The sequence below is a fragment of the Ceratosolen solmsi genome, unplaced genomic scaffold, assembly GCF_000503995.2.
Source record: "Ceratosolen solmsi marchali unplaced genomic scaffold, CerSol_1.0 scaffold6, whole genome shotgun sequence".
In the NCBI taxonomy this organism is placed as follows: domain Eukaryota; kingdom Metazoa; phylum Arthropoda; class Insecta; order Hymenoptera; family Agaonidae; genus Ceratosolen; species Ceratosolen solmsi.
Genome location: NW_011948414.1, coordinates 3,570,740 through 3,591,644, shown reverse-complemented (window position 1 = coordinate 3,591,644; position 20,905 = coordinate 3,570,740). Strand labels below are relative to the sequence as shown.

General features: G+C 30.3%; 1 protein-coding gene across 1 annotated transcript in view; it reads left to right on the top strand.

Moving 5' to 3' along the window:
- Positions 1-9,161: 9,161 nt before the first annotated feature.
- Invadolysin (leishmanolysin-like peptidase, invadolysin) overlaps positions 9,162-20,905 on the top strand; it is a 43,815-nt gene continuing 32,071 nt past the window's right edge. The window contains exon 1 of the mRNA XM_011506673.1: positions 9,162-9,238. Coding sequence (XP_011504975.1) covers positions 9,201-9,238 — 38 coding nt within the window. The 5' untranslated portion in view covers positions 9,162-9,200. The remainder of the gene's footprint in view (positions 9,239-20,905) is intronic.

The following is a 20,905-nucleotide window of genomic DNA, read 5'->3' as shown; positions in this document are numbered from 1 at the left end:
AGTATATTAATAATATAGCTGCGTAATTTTATTCGATTCGTATTTCTGGATTGACGGCATTATTATGACGGCATTTTTCTGCTTTCTAACTCAATTTTATTACAATGAAGTCCTTAAAATGTATGAGCGAGCGTGTCTATGTGTATTTCTATTATATTTCTGATATAATGTAGGGTTCGATGAGTTTTGCTGACTGATTAATAAGACGGTTGTAGTAAGAATTTTTTAAAACGCGATATCAATTTACTAGTTACAATACGAAAGTACGAGGGGATTTTAAAGGAAATTGAGGTTTAATTATGACATTTGAAATTGCCCATAAATTTCTTACAAACGCTATCGAATGCAAACAAATCTGTAAATAGTATAAGATACAAAATTTAAAAAATTTTTTAGGAAATTTCAAACACCATTAACGAGCAGACGATAAAATTAATATTATTTTAATTAATGGTTTAGAGAAAAATGTAAAATATAATAGAGATTTTTAAATACATAGAGAATAACGTAACCAATATTAACAATCAACACCTTAGAATAGAAATTATATAATTATTGATAAATTAAGAAATAAATTAGTGTATCGATAAGCACGTTTCATATAATTCCCTAATTATAAATGAAAATTTCGTAAATTCCCAGATGAATGCCGCCTGTGTACACGCGTGTATTTTGTGTGTGTGTGTGTGTGCGCGCGCGCGCGCGTGTGTGAAATAGATACAATAATTCGTCAGGATCAATTATAAGATTCCATAATACTAAAATGGAACTTGCGAATTAAGCTAATCGAATTATTATAAGTATAATAATTGATTATGCAGCGATTCTCCATATTTATCCGCCTAGTTGTCCAAACACACACTTAATATATCAATAGTTAATGATTCAAAGTTCGCCGTGTGCTTAATTAAATATTAGTAATAGTAACGTTATTGCCAACCAATCATCATACATTGAATATATTTGGATCAATATTATTCGAATAGGTTCTATCTAGAAAATCATTATCAATCATAAATTTGAAGCTAATGTAAAATTAAAGATGAGCCACAGTTCGTATCTAATCACAGCTATCAACATTAAACATTTTACACTCATAGATTAAGTGATGAAATTTCAAAGGTACATCATTCGTAAACCTGAACATGTCCCCATGTAAATGTTCAATGTATTAATTGTCCCAACGTAAGCGCATAAAAGGTAATGGCACAGGAAGTGACAAGTTGCCGACGGAAGGTGAAGAAATTGTCGTGAGCGTTAAAGATCAAACGAAACTCATTAACGAAACATCAAAAGCCAGCGAACACGGATGTAGCGCGTACGCACGTGCACCTAACTCGTACACGATAACGTTTTAGCCAGAATGAATCAATGATCGATCGCATCTTGAAAGCACGCACAGACACGCCGAATTCGACCGAACAAGTACAAGCCGAGAGGACGAATTACGGAAAGGGCATATAATCCTGTGTATACTATCGCATTGTTTATTCGTCTATCCACCCCTCCCTAACGTTATATTTCATCCTGTTGAACCCCTTCACAATATAGCTCCGTAATATTAAAGGTAGAGATCGGAGCTCCAATTCTCCATTATTTTTCATCTAAGAAGTTTATCTAAGGATGAAGTTAATACAGTTAATAGGCAATTGTTTCAGAAATCAACAAGTATGATAACGCGAATTCAAGTGCATCGCTGAGATGTCGGTCGGCGGGAATGTTTCATCTCGCACGACCATAATGATTAACTGCAGCCATATATAACATTTATAAGAAAAATGAAAATGAAAATGTTCTTCGAGTTTCTGGGTCTGAATATGTGAAATAATGAAACAGTACATGTCGATAGCAGAGCACGCGTTTATCGGCACCGGGAATGGGAATAAGTTTTCGTGACAGACATATGCTTATATGTTATTCGCCTCTCCTCGACTCCTTTAGGATGGATCGCTGAGACCCCCCCCCCCCCCCCGCCTCCCCCCTCCTTCTACCTAGCTATTTTATATATTTAGTCGATTTCAGGGTTGCTGTTTGTGCAGGCGTACTCCCGTTATTTGAAAGAATTTACAGCTCTTCGTACGAGTACAGGGGAAATGAAAAATTCGCGAGCACGTTTATTTACAAGGTCGAACGTGTTTTGAAAATATTGTGTTTGTATATAAGATTTACCTAATCATTTTCGTTCGCTGGATTATATCGATATTATATGGGACTCGAGCTTCGTACACGAGATCCTCGAAGAAATGTGTGTCAGTTCCGAGAGATAAAAGGCCGTTATTCCTTCAATAAGTATGCTCAAAATAAGCGCGCGAGTGCAGAGAGGAGATATTGATGTATCAGTGTTTATTTATAAACTGGCTCGAGGGTATAAGAAGGATTTTGTCATTGTTCTTCCGTACTTTATCCGCGCTCTCGTCTATACGGATATGCGTGTCTACGCGGATAGGGAGAATTCATGAACTCCGGAGAAAAGCGAATTTGGCTTATTTAATCGGATTACAATCAGTTTACAATGACTTTGAGAAAATTTCACGGTGAATTGATAGATATTCGATTGAACGGCGAAAGCGAATAAAAAAACAATGATTACAACAACAACAACAACAACAACCAGAACTAAGAATAATTTAAATTTAAAACGAACGAGAATTTGTCTGTCGAGTATGTGAGGCATTGCTTCAACTATAATAATATAATTTATATAAAAATATAATATATAATATAATATATAATATTAATATAATATATATATATATATATATATATATATATATATATATATATATATGTATATATATATAAAGATAATCTATATAAAAATCCGAAACAGAAGCTTAATTATACTTATTCACCGAAATAATTTATTCGTTATTTTTTTTATTAAATCACACTTGTCATCACTGACTTATCATTATATGACACTAATAATTACTAATTTATTATTAAATCACATTAGTCATTATTGATTTATCGTTAAATCACACGACCTCCCGCAATAACTGTATTAAATGATAAAATATACGTACGATAATTATTGTGTGGAAGAGCGCGATAGATAAACGCTCGATAAGCATTCAAATATCGGATAATGCGAGAAAATATATTAAGGGAACAATTGAAACGAAGCATGTTACGAAAGAAATTACCAACAAACATCAATCAAGGACTGGACAATCCTTTGAATTAAAAAATGCGGTAATACCTAATAAAGAAATTTATTATTTTGCCCATTTCAAACCCACTCGTCTTCCGACACTTTTCGTCCCTGTACCTTTCTTTTTTCTTTTTCATCAAGAAGCAATTTAATGCCTCGGCTTGGCGAATACACCTGCGGATGGCAGTCCAATTAACTCTCGTAAAGCTGTGCCCCGTCTATGCTCGGCCCACCATTCCTGGACAACTCGTTGCCAAAATGTCGGCCCGTAATCCCTTCTGGATCGCCGATTTCCCCGTAGTGAGCTGCCGTTTATCTCCAACCGTAGCGAAAGAGATAAAAGCCCTTGAGCGTAATCGGAAGCGAGAGCATTTTGGATGACGGTGAATCTTATTTTGCTCTTTTTGCGAATTGATGGCTTCTCTGATTGAATGAAGAGACCGAGTAAGCTATTCCGGGAAGACGACGGTACCGTTGCCTTACGAGTCTGATGATCCGTAACGGGATTTCGGATTTTTAAGCCGGCGACTCTAGATGCGTCACGTAATTCATTGGAGGATCGGAGCCATTGTATTGATGACGTTGTATGGATGAATCCATAGATCATTGAAATACCACGTGTTTGATATATGCGCCTGATATTATTTCCCTATAAATTCATTGTAGATTGTACAATCGTTGAAATAGAATTTTCAAAATTCCCTATACCTTTGGTTATCTCATTCTTAATCACCATAATTTCCGTAATACCGTAACATGTAATGTCTTGCGTAAACTTTTATAAGTTTATTATGATTTAGATTTTCTCCAGTAAACTTCACGTAAGCTTAACGTCGCAAATTAAACAGTGATACGATCGCTGTCTATTTCGATAATCGATCGTTATAAAAGAAACGAGCTGCTTTAAAAAGAGAAAAGTTACGTTCACATTTGAATTCAGGCTGGTTGCTGCCGAAACCTTAAACTATTGCCCTACGCGTAGATAGAGAAAAATTAAATTACTGGGATTTGCAAAATTTGCAACATTAACGATCCGTCGCAATCAATTTCTATCAATTAAAATTACATTCGATCATCGAGCGTACATGCGAATCTCTCCCCTCAAAGTCGTTCCTCCTTCGTACCGAAAATTTTTAGTGCGCGCTTACTATTACGTGTAAACGCCATCCGTTCCCTTGAAACAGTGACGCTGACGTTGATAGTGATAGCGTAACGGCAAGTAAATGCGTTATAAGTTATATATGCTCATTCGTATTTCGTCGCGCTCTCTCTCTCTCTCTCTCTCTCTCTCTCTCTCTCTCTCTCTCTCTCTCTCTCTTCGATGTGTTATCAACTAAACTTTTACAATTGTTATTTCTGCCACTGTCAAAGACAGTGTATTTATACTCTGACTGTATCGCAAACCCCATTTTATCTTGCTCCTATTATCTTCCTTGCGTGTATACATTGTGCGTTTGAACGCGCGTTTCTTTCATTTCTTTGTTTAATTTGACCTTTCAATGACTATATAAAGAAGTACTTCAAAGATTTCTTAATTACTCGTGCTCTTAATTCTTCGCGATGTTTGCTGAAGAGGAAGCGTAAGGATGATGAAACCCGTTCTTCTGGCTATTCTGCACTTGCCAAATCGCTCGGGAACTTCATTGTACACTTTACAACATTTTCGCCGTTGAAACGTCTCTATATAATTTTGACGTTAAGAGATCGTTGTGCGAGAGAACAAGTATTTCTTATTAAACTGAGATTGTATTAAAGAACTTTGTTTTTTATCTATATTGGCTAAGCATTTCATATTCGGAATTTAAACAATACGATTAAATAGATTGGCTGATGAAAATCACGTAAAAGGTGAAGTCCTTTCAAGTTTTTATTTCGAGTATTATAAGTTTCATGTAAATATCGTCTGCAAGTACTTTTGTAAATCTAAGGTAAAAAGGGAATGACATCAGCGATGTTTGAGCTGCGTTAAATGCTGTACTCACAACAAAAATCATAATTATTGATAAATAATTTAATAAGCTAAAGGTATAAAGCCAAAATTTTAATAAAAAATATTTTATTCAACGATAAAAACTGAATCTCGTAACTTGATTCATCAATATCTATGTGACCGAGCGTATTAAAAATGTAAAATAAGCTATTTAATCTGTGGACTCGTGTTATTAACGCGAAAATTTATTAAATTAATGTATAAACTTGTAAAAAATTTGTTTGAATATAAAATTAAAGTCAATTTCAAATTCAATAATACAGATGCATGTTGGTCGAATGTTTATAGTATAGACGATCGTCACAGTATTAATGCGAGAACTAAATATATGAATAATTGAACGTTTTTCCGCTCCTTGCCACTAAAATCGATTATTTGCTCATTCGTTTAAATATCAATTTATTTGAAAACGGAGCTTTTCAATTCCACAGGAGCACACAATAAATATAGCGTAAACGATGAAATAAAATTCGCTGAGCATTAATTTCGATCCTCGATTTCTCCCGCAACAAAACTCTTCCAAACTACGGTCCCTATAAGTACAAATAAACTTGAGTGCTCAAACAGACCGAATAACATTACCGCCCGTGGCTTAAGATTGTGGAAAATCGGCAAACGGAAGCCGTCTCTTTTTCTCTTAAATTACTTAACCTCCGTACTATACTTATTCGCTGTCGACCGAAGAAACGATGTAGCGGCACAATGAATTAAACGCTAGTTATCGAGATCGTAAATTGCACAAACGCCAGAGAGAAAGAGAAAGAGGATAAGAAGCAGCAGGAACAGGAGGAACATGAAGGGATGGAGGAGGAGGAGGAGGAGGAGGAGGAGGGGAAGGAGGCTCGTTACATTTGGGCGTGTTGTAGAGGCTCTCCATCTGCTTGATTTATTTAAAAACTTGCCCTTTGCTCCCTACCTTTCTTCTCCCTCTCACCTCAGTTTTGCCTTCCATTCGTCTTTTCCACTTCGTCTTTACTGCTTTCCACCTTCTTTCTACATTATCAACCACTCGATCTATTATTCTTTTTTATCTTCCTCAACTTTATAACCATCGCTCACTTATTTTCCCTTTCTCGCGACCTCCTCGTCTCTTACTTTCTCTTTAAATTCACCTTAAAGTATTTTAAATACTTGTAAAGCGGCATATTATTCTAATGGCCTATTATATGCAGATTTTGTAGTAATGCACGCGCGTACACAAACATATTTACGCAACATTCGGTAATTTTTAAAAGTCGTACTAAACATAAAGTGTGTATTTTATTAGTAATATCTACAATTTTTCTCATAAAAATAAATACATTTACCGCATATTAGTTATACAATTTATAAAAACTAACTTTTAAGAAAATCGTGATAAAAAAATTTTTTATTTAAAATATTAGATTCAATAAAATTTTAGTAGAACTTATGATTTTTTTCCGGTAAATTTACAAGCTTATACAAGAAAAATTTTGTAATTTTGTAAAAATGCAACCCGAATGCTTCTCTTTTTTTTTCTACGCATAGTAATAACTTTTAGAAGCACTATGAAACAAAGGGACATAACTCTCATTATACTATATTACCTTGATAATTAAAAGACATGAAAAAAATTTTTCTCTTTAAAATGACATAACTATATAGCATATTTTAGAAATTAAGAACTGCGATTTTAATGTGTAACATTGAACGATTAGAAACGATTAATAATTTGCTTCTACATAGAGACCAAATTCCCCTTTAAAACATAAATATTGCTAATAATGTTTATAAATTAATATCAATTATAATATTTATAAAATTTAACTGGCTTTTTCACGCTAGTATAAATGTTTTGAAAAATAATATATGAAAGAGGCATTAATAAATCTTTTGACACTATAAGACTTTACTTTATATAAACCTTTATAGACTTTTTATTAAAAGAATATTGAAATATTTTATCAATTTTATGAAACACATATTCCTTTGATAATGAAATATTTTTCAATTATTGAAATATCTTTTAATATTTTTACAATTACATTTACGGAGTAACCGTCAATAAAAGTTTTTATATACAATTTATTTTAGGAACTGTGTCTTTTAAAATTACTTAACTTTTTATAAACTCATTGAGATTTAAGCCTGAGCTTAATGTAAAATATAAAATGGTGAAAATTTTTTCCATCACTCACGTAGTAATTTACCAACACATCTGCCTCAGCAGTTACGCATATATTTCTACATGCTCCTTTAAAAAGGACTGGCGCACGGTTTATCTAGCGCAAAGTGCTTCCTTGACCCTCTCGTCCAATCCAACCCATCCGCTAGCCGTCCTTTTTGTCACCAGTTTAACTTTCTTTATGATTTCATCAATGCATATTTATATTATCTTGTCAGGTATGCAGCGATGGTTTTAGTAAGCTCGTGAGGAAGCTTAACTTCGACATTTTGCCATCGGACCTGTTTCTTTTCTTCCCGAGTACACTCTCGTTCTTTTTATGATTATACTTCGGTTACGATAAGTCCCATCACATTTTTTAATTATTTATGGCTTCGAAAAACATTGGATGTTGAATTTTATTTTATTTAATTTATTTCTATGTTGCACCTTGAAAAAAAAGTAACGTAACGGCTCATTAGGTTCGGGAAATATGTTGCGAAACTTTACACGTAAAACCAGCCAACAAAAAAGTTTGTGTATATTTAGTATTTTATCGAGTCTTTGCATTAAAAACATATTTTGCTAAAATTAAACCAAGGAAGCAAAGCACTATTATCTTTATTCTTTTGTATCCATAAAGAACATTAATTGATATAGTATTGTTTAAGTAGTTATTATTAGAAATAAATATCATTACATTAGGACAAAAAAAAAATACATTACAAGTAGGATACTTATTATTCATATGTATAAAAATTAGATTTTAAAGTACAAAAAACTAATGTGTATTTTATACTTTTGTTAAATCAATAAAAATGACTATAGTAATAATGGCAAGCTATCACAATTTCATTGATTTAGGAAATATCTTACTAGTGTGTGTAGTATTTTTTTCACTAGTTATTGTAAAAATCCTAAAATGGTTCCAATAAACCAATAGTTATGGTTCGATCGTACTTGCAATCTTTTAATTTGTAATATATTTCTACTGATAAATCAAAAAAATTTTTATTAATTATTTAATTTGCTCAATTGTTTCTTACATTTTAATTTTAAAAAATCTCATAAATATTTAATATTTAAAGATAAGTAAAACATAAAAATTTGTGATACTTTAATACGAAAAAATTGAATAGGTAAAATCTGGCGATAATGAAACGTTTCCCAAGTTTATTCTGTTGCAATTCTATCTTGTCATATTTTTTATCTTTTCTGACTGTCGTGTAAACCGTTCAATTGTTCCTCTTATTTCCGTACTCGTGAACTTATCGATTTATTCGTCGTCGGAATTGTGTATGTAACGACACGTAAAATACTTCTATCGACAATATCTATCTCTCTGTCTGTAGATGTTATATATATATATATGCTGCCTCCCTTACCTTCGATCCATTCAACTTAAACGATTTTCTAGAGTAGCCGTCTGGAATGTTTTTTATAAATATTTGAATCGATGTGTACGTTTCACTGAACAACTTCTAAAAACACGATGATGTGACATGCATCATCAAACAATGATATTTTGGTATAAAAATTCGTTTACACATTTAATGCTATTTCGTGAGTAAACTTTGACTTTGACTGTTTTGCCAAACAAAATTTTTTATTTCCTCATACTCTTCAATTTTATTTGAAAATAAATGGAAATTTCAATATTTGATATTCCCGACTAAACAGTTATTGATTCATCAAACTTTCTTGAAGTATATGATTAAAAGATTTTGGCAAGCTACAATAATTCTTATACAAGTCATTTTTTTAAGGAATAAAATTATTCGTATATGCTACATTTCATAAACGCTAAATATACTTTATGATTTATATCATATTATTTGTATCGCCTGGTATCCTACAAACATCATATTTTTATTTGTTTATTTCAGAATACTATTTTGCCGAAAGCTGTTCATTTTTGGGAAAGAGCATTGATGGTTCGTGAAACGAAAGGAACGATACGACTTAACCGGTATGTAAATTTTATATTAAATAAAAAATGCTTTCGTAGTTTTTAAGCTTTTGAACAGGGACATTACAAGAATTAAAAACTACGACTAATCATTGAATGAAATTAGTTTTTTTTATTTTGCATAAATGATTAATTGGTTTCATGTAATTTTAAATGCTCATACTTAACGAAGATATAAATAAAAATGCTAAACGGGCATACATTTATAAGGTATTATCTTTTTCATTGTAATTTTGATACTTGCTTTGATATTTACTTGATTTTTTTTTAATTCTTGATTATACTTTATACGTAATGTAAAAAAAAAAAACAGAACATATAAAAAATTGAATAGATTATTTTCTAAGCTGTGCTTCAATGAGTAAATTTATACGCTTTATAAGAGATTGATACGCTAGTGTATTTATCGCGTATAATAAAATGATAATTAAATAGCATAAAATAATATAACAACAGAATAAATTTTAACTATTATGCAATTATGCTATTAATTTTAAAGTATGACAGTAACAACGAATGTTGTCACAATTATAAAACTGAAACTAATAAAGAATGTTGTAAAACGATAAAGATCAATGGACAATAAAGTTAGACCAACTGTAATTAATAGGAAACAAGTATAAGTATCAGCTTCATAACAAAAAAAAAAATTAATAATTAATGACAAAATATCAATATATAACGAGACGACAGTATGAAGTATCACCTAACTAATAATAAACTGTAAATAGTGATAATGTTGAGTACATACAAATGCGTAGTTAACGGCTAATTCCCACTCCATTCGCTGGCTTTCATTCGTGTTTATTCATCTACGAGAGTATGTCGAAGAGAGAATAATATTCCGGCGAGAGAGAATAACGATTCTATCGAATCGTCGACTCGCACATGCACAATGAAAGTGTTCAATTTTCGAAAACGCAAACTGGAGACAGAATTTTCGAGTTTTCCTCATCAGAGGCGATAGTTTGCAATCCAATTTCCCTCGGAGCAATTCACGTATAACAATGGGGGCCCGTCGCCCCCATTCTAAGCACGGATATGTCCTCTTTCTTTGCTCGCTCTTTCACCGCCGTCACTTCCTTCCACCGACCAACGCTCGACCTTATTATATTTCTCGTCTTTGTTGCCCATGTAAAGATCTAATCTACTCGATCTCCTGAAGCGGGCAATATTTCGCAAGAGTGGACTCGAAGTTATTGTCGTGACGAGTTTTACGAATAAGTAATTTGCAAGTTACGATTTATCGCAGTAATAGTTTTTCTTCCTTACAACTCAAGACTATTTGAAGCAAAGAATATCGATATATTTTTATTCAATATTTACACACAAACCCACACCCGCGCGCGCGCGCGCATATACACATAAATACACACACGCGCACGCACGCACGCACGCACGCACATAAATAACGGTGTGTTTGTGCGCGCGTGTGTGTGGGTGTGTGCGCGTGCGTGTGCGCGTGAGTATAATCCTTTACAAGTTAGTAAAAATACATTCTTTTATTTAGAGAAACGTAATTCTCAAAAAATTTTACTTACATGTATCCGAATGGGGATGTATTCATTTTTTTTATATATATATATATATATATATATAATATGATACAATAGCATATAGCTTATAATTATTAATATTAATATATAAATATATTAATATTAATATATTTGTGTGCGTATGTGTATATTTATGTATAGAATCTCATTAATAATATAAATACTGATTATTAAATGTATAAATAAGTATAGTGTTTAGTCATGAATTAATAAAGTGTAGATATTTTATAATGGATTAGTTTAAAATATTTTGAATAAAAATGTAAAGTAATATATTACATTAAAAAGAAAGCAATTTATTATTTATTTTGCATCTTCTATACCGAACGAATATCAAGCTCATATTATTCGATAGAAAAAATTACATACTAATGACCATATTATTCTACATTTATATATTTACTCATTGCCATATGCAAAAACTGAATCACTAATCTCGGTAACAAAGTAATGATAATAACAATTTTCCAAAGGTATTAATTTTATTGGATCTTTCTATTCATGCTTGTATGCTCAATATAATAAACATTGATTTAAACGTCTTCGAGCCCTCATTTACAACTCAAAGAATTTCGTAATACGTAGTCATAAATCAGCGGCAAAAGAAAGAGCGTTTTATGTGGGTGCAATATTGTAAGCATATGTAATTGCATTAACGTAACCGCCGTCACTTATGCCCTTATGAACTCGGTGGACAATAAAGTTAACAAAATTTAAATCACTAGCATCTAATACATCTCGGAATAGACACGATTTAATGGAGCTTCTGCCTTCCTTGCACCGACCATGTTAATTTGTCAGGCTTCGAGCAGGACAAATCAATCTCAGCTTAAGTCTTTACCAATAATGAGGTACTAGTCCTCGATTGCTCGTCAACGTTCGCAAAAGGAACGACCTTTAAGCTGATACAAACGCTGCGCAAAATTGGTCGAGGAGACGAGCGTCGTCTCCTGGAGCAGTAGATACGGTCCGCTTACGGTCAGCCGAGGCGGGAATTTGCAATTCGGGGGAATTTGAAAAAGTGTCGCCAGATTAGAAATTCAATTGCCATGCGGAAGTTATGTGTTACCATGCGAGGGATCGATGACTTTTTGATGAAGCTTTAGTATTGGTACCGGTGTATTTAGTGATCGATAAGCCGCAAGTTCTACAGTTTTTGTTCGTTCAGTTCGATTTCGAATAAGCGCCTTTCCAATTACGACTGTTATCACAAGGACCATCAATTATTTTTCTTCGATTTTTGATAAACTATGAAAAGGCATGAGTATGTAAGGAGAGTCCGAAACCCCGCAATTATTTATACAACTACAGCTCAGCATGTTGTAAATTTCGATATAATGATTAGGGTTTAGACAACAGTTGATCTACTTATCCAGCAATTCCTTTATATTATATAACCGTGCATCAATCCGATATATATTCATATTAATTAATTACATATTCGGCATAAAATGTATTCACAACTGTAGTGACAAATTCCATTTGAAAGAAACACCAGAAAATATTTGAAGTTCGGTTTTGCAATTGAATTGAATTTATTGAATTATACGTTTATAAAGGAAATAATGATTTTATTAAAATGGAAAAAATGATTAGCGAATATCTGCGTAAGCATGTAAATTATAAAATAATAAATATTACTTTCAAGTCTTACATCAAGATAAAGTAAACCAAACAATTTTTGAAATAATAAATAAATTTTTTAATTTGAATTAATAATGAATAAATAGTTTCATTTTCATTATTGTTGAAATGAAAAACTATAGATTGATATTTTAATGTAATATCCTTCTGTTTTAATAATTTTACTGGAAAAATAAAATAGCCACGATATTTCTCAATTTCAAATCCATTAAATTAATTATTACATTTTCTTCGTTACGCACCATTTGAAATTAATAAAGTATCGATGTGCTTATAACTGATGTATTTAATAACAAAAATATTGTACATCGAATTGAACAGAATATTTGTATAGTTAAACCGAATATTATTTCAGATTCATATGTACTTGAATATGTTACAAATAAATGAGTAAAATATTTATATTTTTTATAAAATAATAATCAGGCCTGCGATAATCTTAATGTTTTATGAATATAAAATCGTAAATATTACGGTACATATATTTATAAATGAGTTTTTTTTTTAAAGTTTCTCTTACTAACAAATAATCAATGTCACAATCCATTATTCATTTTTTATTAATCCCGAGTTCCTATTGATTTTTCGAATCGAACATTCCTATGAAAGTTATATGTGAGCAAAATAAATTATAAAGAATATTATATAATATTCTAGCTTATTGTTTAATGCGACAACATGGGAAAAAATATTAAAATGTTAGTTGTATATTCAATAAAGATATAAACAATGAAATGCACTAATAATTTTCTTTGCTATGTTCAATGACATTTTTCACTCTATTTATACTTGAATTAAAATTATTTAAAATAGCTATAACTTAAATCTCGCTTAAATAATTTTAAGCGTTATTTTATGTCGAGTTTTGTAACATTATAATATCGCATGAAGTTTCATATATTAACTTGAATAGCAATTATCAAGCTTGTAACTTTGTAAATTGTGAATTTTGGTGATTGAAAGTACAAAATATTTTTATCCAAAAATTACTCGATTGAGATCTAAGATAGAGAATAAAAATACTCTACATTAATGCTATCGACGGGCAAAAGATCGACAGATATTGTAAAACGAGACAAAGTCAGCCATTAGTAATGAGGATCCAACTTCTAGTTATTTATTGTTTGTTCAACGTTATCGAAACAATGTTCTTGCTTTCGATATTTCTTTTTTTCTTTTTTTTTTTTTTTTTTTTTTTTTTTTTTTTTTTTAACTTTATATATCGAGATTTATGTATCTCGTGACTGTTTGTCGCTCATTGGCGAACTTTTAGTCCAATATGTGAAACACCAGGAGCCGGAAATTCCAACCACATAAAGAGCATAAACTTCGGACTCACCCGGGCGTATAAAAGCGAATTTCGGACACATGGTAGGCATATATATCGCACGAGTATCATCCTCCTTCCACATATGTATTTACGAAATATTGCATTATATATTTGATGGTGACTCTTTCGAGCAATAAAATAATCACGGATACAATCACTCAATGGAGTGTAATTTACCTCGTTAGAATCCATCGACATTTAATCTTATATAAAAGCAATTTGATATCAACACGGTTTGAATAAATTGTTTGTATTTAATTATACTAGTTTTATTTATATATTTGCGAATATCTAAATTAATCGAGTAAAACGATGATTTTACATAATACGACCTTTTTCTGTGAAAAATATATTTTACTTTTTTTTTTTTTTTTTAAATAACATGACCAACTTAAATGAAGATAAATCGAATAATAATATAAATTCATTTTATTCTTTAAATCGTGCACATAATGAATTCATTAATATCGATAGTCCATAGTTATGTTATTAAGAAGGCTCTTTCTCTTTAATGTCTGTAATAACTAATAAACTGAACTAAATAATTCAAATTCTTAATAAAATTCTCTCCATATCTCGAATAACTTTTCACCTCTTATGTGCTTTATCACCTCTTTATTATACGTACACGTTATTTCGCACATTAAATGAAAAAGTAAGAATCACAATAAATATGTTTTACCTCGGTAGAAAATTTGGAAAAATTCAAAACGATTGTGGCTCGCTAATAGTTCGCCTTCGTCAATCTTTTTCTAATCTTTTGTGTTTTCCTAGACTGATGCGCGTATAAGTGGGAATCTGACGGCGAATAGTATAATTGAAATTAATGCGCGTCAAGCTGCAGCGCGAAAGAGAGAGAGAGAGAGGGAGAGAGAGAGTGAGTGAGTGAGTGAGCGAATGAGGGAGCTGGAGTAGAGAAGGAGGCAAACACGTTTGTGTGGCGTACGTAAGATACGATCGAATGCATATTCCGTTTATGAGGCGTGTGTTTGTTTTTGCTGGTTGCGGCCCGTTATTTGCCACTTGGCTCGAGTCGCAGTTGTCCTAGACATCTCACCTTGGGCATATCCCTTCTACATCCCATTCAGGTTTGTAAAATCTTGCATTTGTTTAACATCGTCGTACTCTTGCACATTTAAGTAGGCATTTTTTATTTAGCTTAGCTCGATTTTCGCCTTCAAATCAGCTTTCCTTTAATACGAATTTGTACAAACTGGTTTTCGATAATAAAGTATGCCATAACTTGAATTGCTTAATAACCCGAGAATTGTTATATTTATATATATATATATATATATATATATAATAGCTCGAAACAAATATAATAATATTAAATTATTATTCATTAGAATTACTTATCTTAGTAATTATCGATTATAAAGTGTTAATGTACTCTTAGTATTGTATTAGCTTTATTTACTTATTCTACTATTTACATGTTATTCTTCCGAATCCCTTCTGATGTGCCAAATTCCATTGCAAAACTCGTAACTTTTTACTATGTAATACTATCTCGTATTGGTGAAAGCGAAATAAGAATGTTAAAATGAATTTTTCCGCTGTATATTTATGTAGATATTTCAAGATTAAATTATTCGTGAAATATATTTAATTATTTGAATTCAATATTAATGTATTTAATAATATACGCATAATCTTCTGTAAGATAATATAATTTAAGAAAAATTCCATAAAATTATATAAAATATCTTTTGTAAACTAATTATATATTTATTTAATCTATTATTATTTTATATTATATTATCATTCTACCTCATACGCTAATAATCAGGTATTAGACTGGAAATAATAAAATCATACAAACTATTCTAGTATATATTGGATTAATTAATGAAATTCATTAGTTTAAATAATAATTAATCTTATAATTTTAATTTGTAACATACACGTATACAACATATTGTATAATTAAAATTCAACAGACATTAATTAGTCAATAATTAAATCAACAAAATAAATTTTGTCAAATTAATCAATATTGATTAAATTAACTCATTTTTAATATTATTGTTCATTGCATTAGCCCATTGTTAACTATTATTATTAACTTTATTATAAACTATTAATGTTTAAAATACTTTATAAAGACAATTTGTAAGTCAATATCCAATTTTAGATATACAATGAATTAATCAATTAAATTTGTATTTAATCGTGTTCGATTGTAAAGTTAAATGAAGTTATGATAATAGAATAAAAATCATTTACAAATCATTTTTCTTCAGAAGTGTTACAGTATTATCAAAAGTTATTCCAGTGTACAATTATTTTAATATTATAATTTATGTTTTGTTCCACTCAATTTATATTAATCTCAAGTAATACATATATATAAATAATATTTGCACTAAACATAATCATCAATTTTAAAGCACAACATGTTATTAATAATAACTATTATAATAAATTTTATAATAATTTACTTATAGCAATTAACCTATAAAATTATTTCGTGATAGTTCAGTTTTAGAAAGCATATTTTTATTTTTAAGAATTTAAAGAAAAACTTGTAATAACTGCTGAAATCGAAGCATTTTACTTTGAGAAAAAATATGTTTCACTATAAAATAATCCTTTCTTCTAAACGAGGAAAATGAAGAGATAAAGATTGTAAACCAACGTTGTGGCAACTTTTATTAATAACATAAACACCATATTGGTAATCATCGCAAAATTAAATGCGCTAATGGAAAATAAATTCATACTGTATATTTGTGGTTTTGCTTCTCTCTCTCTCTCTCTCTCTCTCTGTATCTATCTATCTATCTATCTATCTATCTCTCTCTTCCCCCCATTCTTGAATTAAATTCTTGAATTAGAATTTTTAATTCTGCATTACTGCAGATATGAAGTCTCTCCGAAAATGCTATACTAAAGTTCTTTATAATTTTTGTGGAATATAAATTTATTCTTAATGTACATAAAAGTTGAAGCTATTATAGTTATTTTTAAAAAATTTATACAGTTGTAATGCCGATTATATGTTATTTCGATGCATTTTGTATTAGAAAATTAATTAATTTTAGAGAAATTAAATATTTATTGCAATTAATATATAAATGTTATTACATCATACATGAAAACAATAATTCACCAAATCTACTTAAATATTAGTTTAGATATTTGATAATTTAAGTTATGTATGCAGTATATACATATATCATATAATTAAATATTTTATAAAATCTTTATTTAGGAATATTTGAAAAATATGTTTTGAAGATATGATATTATATATAACATCTTAGTAAGTGGGATTGAAAAAACTTTTCTGAAATTTATCAGCGAAATCATCTTATTTTCTCTTAACAATGACAATATAAATATATTAAAATATTGTAATAACAAATGCAATCGTTTCTGTTCTAACTATTAAAATATATAATAAATAGTATAATATGATTGAAAGCAGATACAGTATTATTATTCCTAAAGTGCAATAATCATAAAGTTAAAGTATTTATGTATAGATACGAGGAAAGTCTAATTTTTCACGATACTTCTACGTTTTATTTTTCTTCTCATTAACGGTTGGTATTCGAAAAAATTCCGATCGTCTATTGGCTTTGTGTAACTCAGGAAGTTTATCGCTCGCCCCTTCCCCAACTTTACACATTTTCATCAAAACTTTTCCGCTCTTTGATTCTCGTAGTATTCTATGAAACTTCGGGACTACTTTTCCAGGTAAGGGCTTTTGTACGTTCATTTAATTTTTATTTTATTTTTTTTCTCATTTCTACAATTACTTTTGCTGTTCGTACTCTGTTTATTCTCAATTTATTTGTTTTCTTAACGCGATTATCAACATGTTCCCTTAAAAATAAATTATACAAATTTCTCTCTTTGTTGTTTTTCTTTTCAGTATTGATTTTCACATACTATTTGTTTGTTGCTTATGTTTTTATTTTTAACATTAATAAAAATTGTGATGAGAAGAATCTTTGTAAAAATTAATTTTATAACAATTTATAAAAAAAATTTTCATAAAATAATTCTATAAAATCTATTATTTCCATCATCGATGTATTAAATATTATTTTAATATTTCTAATAAAATTAATAATTTGGCAAATGCAGAATTATTGTATTATATAATTTATATATGTTTGTTGTCACAAATAAAATTATTTACCATTATGGAAAATATTTCTTCTTCATATAAGCCCTTGCCTAATGTCATATTTAGATTCATTTTTAAAATTCGTTTTGTACTATACTTAAACTTTTATAACTCTTTTTATCTTGTATGCACTACTTATTACTATTAAAATTGTCAATTTGAGTCGACTTTCTTTTGTGTGTGCCAATGAAGTAGAGTTGATAGAAACCTTATCTACTTTTTCTTTATCACTGCGCTTCCCAACCACTGCCCAGTCGTTAAGTTAACTCTCTCTTTCTCGTTTGTCTGAGGGTTTTGTGCAATTATTTTACTTTAGGAAACTCTTTCTAAAAAAAACCAAGACACCAATGATCATACATGATTGAAAGCATAACTCGTCAAAGTTGTTGTTACGAAAATTATCTTATAACTAAGCTAAAAATTGGTTATGTATGTTATATATACTTAGCTATTTCTTTCTTTATTTATATTAATAGCTCTAAACTAACATAAAATAACAACCTTTAAGTACAAAATCTTTCTTTTTTTTTCGAGAAAATTTAACTTTTCGACTATGTTTAATCATTAATGCCTAATAAATATGAAATTATGTATAAGTCTCATAAAATAGAAAAAAATTAAAAAAAATTTCCTTTCCTCATAAACGTAATACGATACAATTTCTATAATTTATAAATAGTTTATAAATTACAAATAGTAAACAAACAAAGAATAAAATTTTAAATTAAAAAAATATATATATTACATATAGTAGTATAATATTATAGAGAAAATATATTTCCGTGAAATAAGAAACATAAAGCTGTATTTAGATTTTAGATGGAGCAAAAAATTCAATTCCTCGGAATGTCTATGAATTTCGTGAAAAAAAAACCCCCCCCCCCCGCAATACAGTGTAGTAAAGAATTCTATGAAATATGGAAAAATTATTTGAGATTTTTTATTCTTTGATTTATGATTACACATATTAGTAATTTGAAGTAGTGATAATAGAAAATACAATTTCAACGCCATCACAAATATATATACAAATATACACCACGAGAAATTACAAGAATTAATAGCCAGCAAATTAAGTAAAAAAATTGACCAAATACATGACTTAAAGAAGAAAAAAGGGACACTGGTCACCTCAATTTGATTCTTTTTACACTACCGAAGGAGCCGGACCTATCTTTTATATAGAGAATGCCACGTGTAGAAACTAAACCATCTCACGTGATATTCGAGAAGATCGTACCGGTGCACTTTAGAAGGCACAGTACGCCATCTTCCAACAGCCTTTCAACGCCTCCTGTTTCCCCGTCGCTTAAGGATAAACAGATACTGGCAACATGCACCCACACACATGGGCCAGCGTATTGATCGTTAGCGAGCCGGCGTCTCGCCGTCAAACCTCGTTCCAACATCCACTTTAGAGGATACTGGAGCGACGTATAAGCTACTGGATCTTGTCTGCTGCGAGCTTTGCAACTTTAAAGCCAAGTAATGCCGAGCTTCCTCCAATATGCGCCCATTTTCATCTCCGTTCTACTTTCAAAACAACACTCAAATGCGCTTCCGATTACTTTGACGAATTTTTTGATATATTTTTCGTAAAATGTCGCCGTTGTTTTCTATTGAATATGTGTATATATATGAATTAAAATAATAGGCTTGAATTGGTAATAATGAATTGATTCGACAATTATCGCACGTTTTTATTTATTAGTATTATGTTATAATGGAAATTCCAAGAGAATGATGATTTTTCAGAAAATTCTGAAGATAAAGGATTTTTTTAGTTTTAAGGGAAAATTAAGAGAGAAAAATCATAGGGATTCTTAATTATGAATTCATATAAATGAGTTTATAAAACAACGATAATCAAATACTTATATGCCAATATTAGATTTTTTACATAAATAATTTTATTGCTTGCTCTAAGGTTGTGAAATTTGTTATATTGTAGATCATTGTACAAGATCTGACTCGGTAACACTTTGTGTATTTAAATGTGGATCTATAATCTACAAAAATATTTATGAATAAAATACGTAAATGTACATCTTTATTTGGACATACGATAATGTATGCCAATAATCTAGAATACAAATCTAGTAAAAGAATGTAAAAAAAAGACATCTGGACAAATATGTATAAGATATAATGAGGATAATGCATGCGGAAACGAGATGGGATTCTTGTTAATATATGCGCAAACAAAAGAAAAGCGAAAATCCGAAATTACATGTTCAGTGGTATTGCTGAATCGCGACAGTCCATTGTAAACTGCCTGGAAAAATGAAAAGGCAGAAAGGTAGCTGATCCATTATTCAAAAGACGCGCACCTCAGTTCAACACCGACAGCCATCAACGTATTTACTAAGAAGTTCTACGAGGCTCAACGCGTCCCCTTTTACGTCTAAATCTTTCGAAATGTCGCACGCACTTAAGTATCCACGGATTTTCCACGAGTGTAAAAGATGCACCATTTTTCACTCGCCCACCGCACTAACGAGATGATTTTTTCATTTTCCCAGTTGCACTACTTTCGAATCTGAACGCCATGTAAGTGCGAGCAACTTCAATACTCGATTGTACGACGCGTGAAAATAAAAAATATAGATAGACATAATATTGGTGGAATTTGAGTTTCCTGGAAAAATGTGGGAAAAAAATCAGAAAGGACGATTGAAAAGTTCATCGATAGCTCTTTGAAAGATGTTTTTGACGGATGCTCCATATTTCGACATAAAACCAAATGATCTACGAGGAATGTAACGATCTTTATATATTTAACATCGACTATTTTCTTTTCTTCTATTAGAAAATCCGTCATGTTGAAGCATTTAATGACCAAGTAACAAAGTAATTTCACCTATAGCTCGTAAAAAAAAAAAATTTATATAAAAACTATGATATAAATATAAATGCACTTTTAATAAATATGTATATATATATATATATTTATTTATTTATTTATTTATTATCATTCCCTAAGATACCCGACTAAG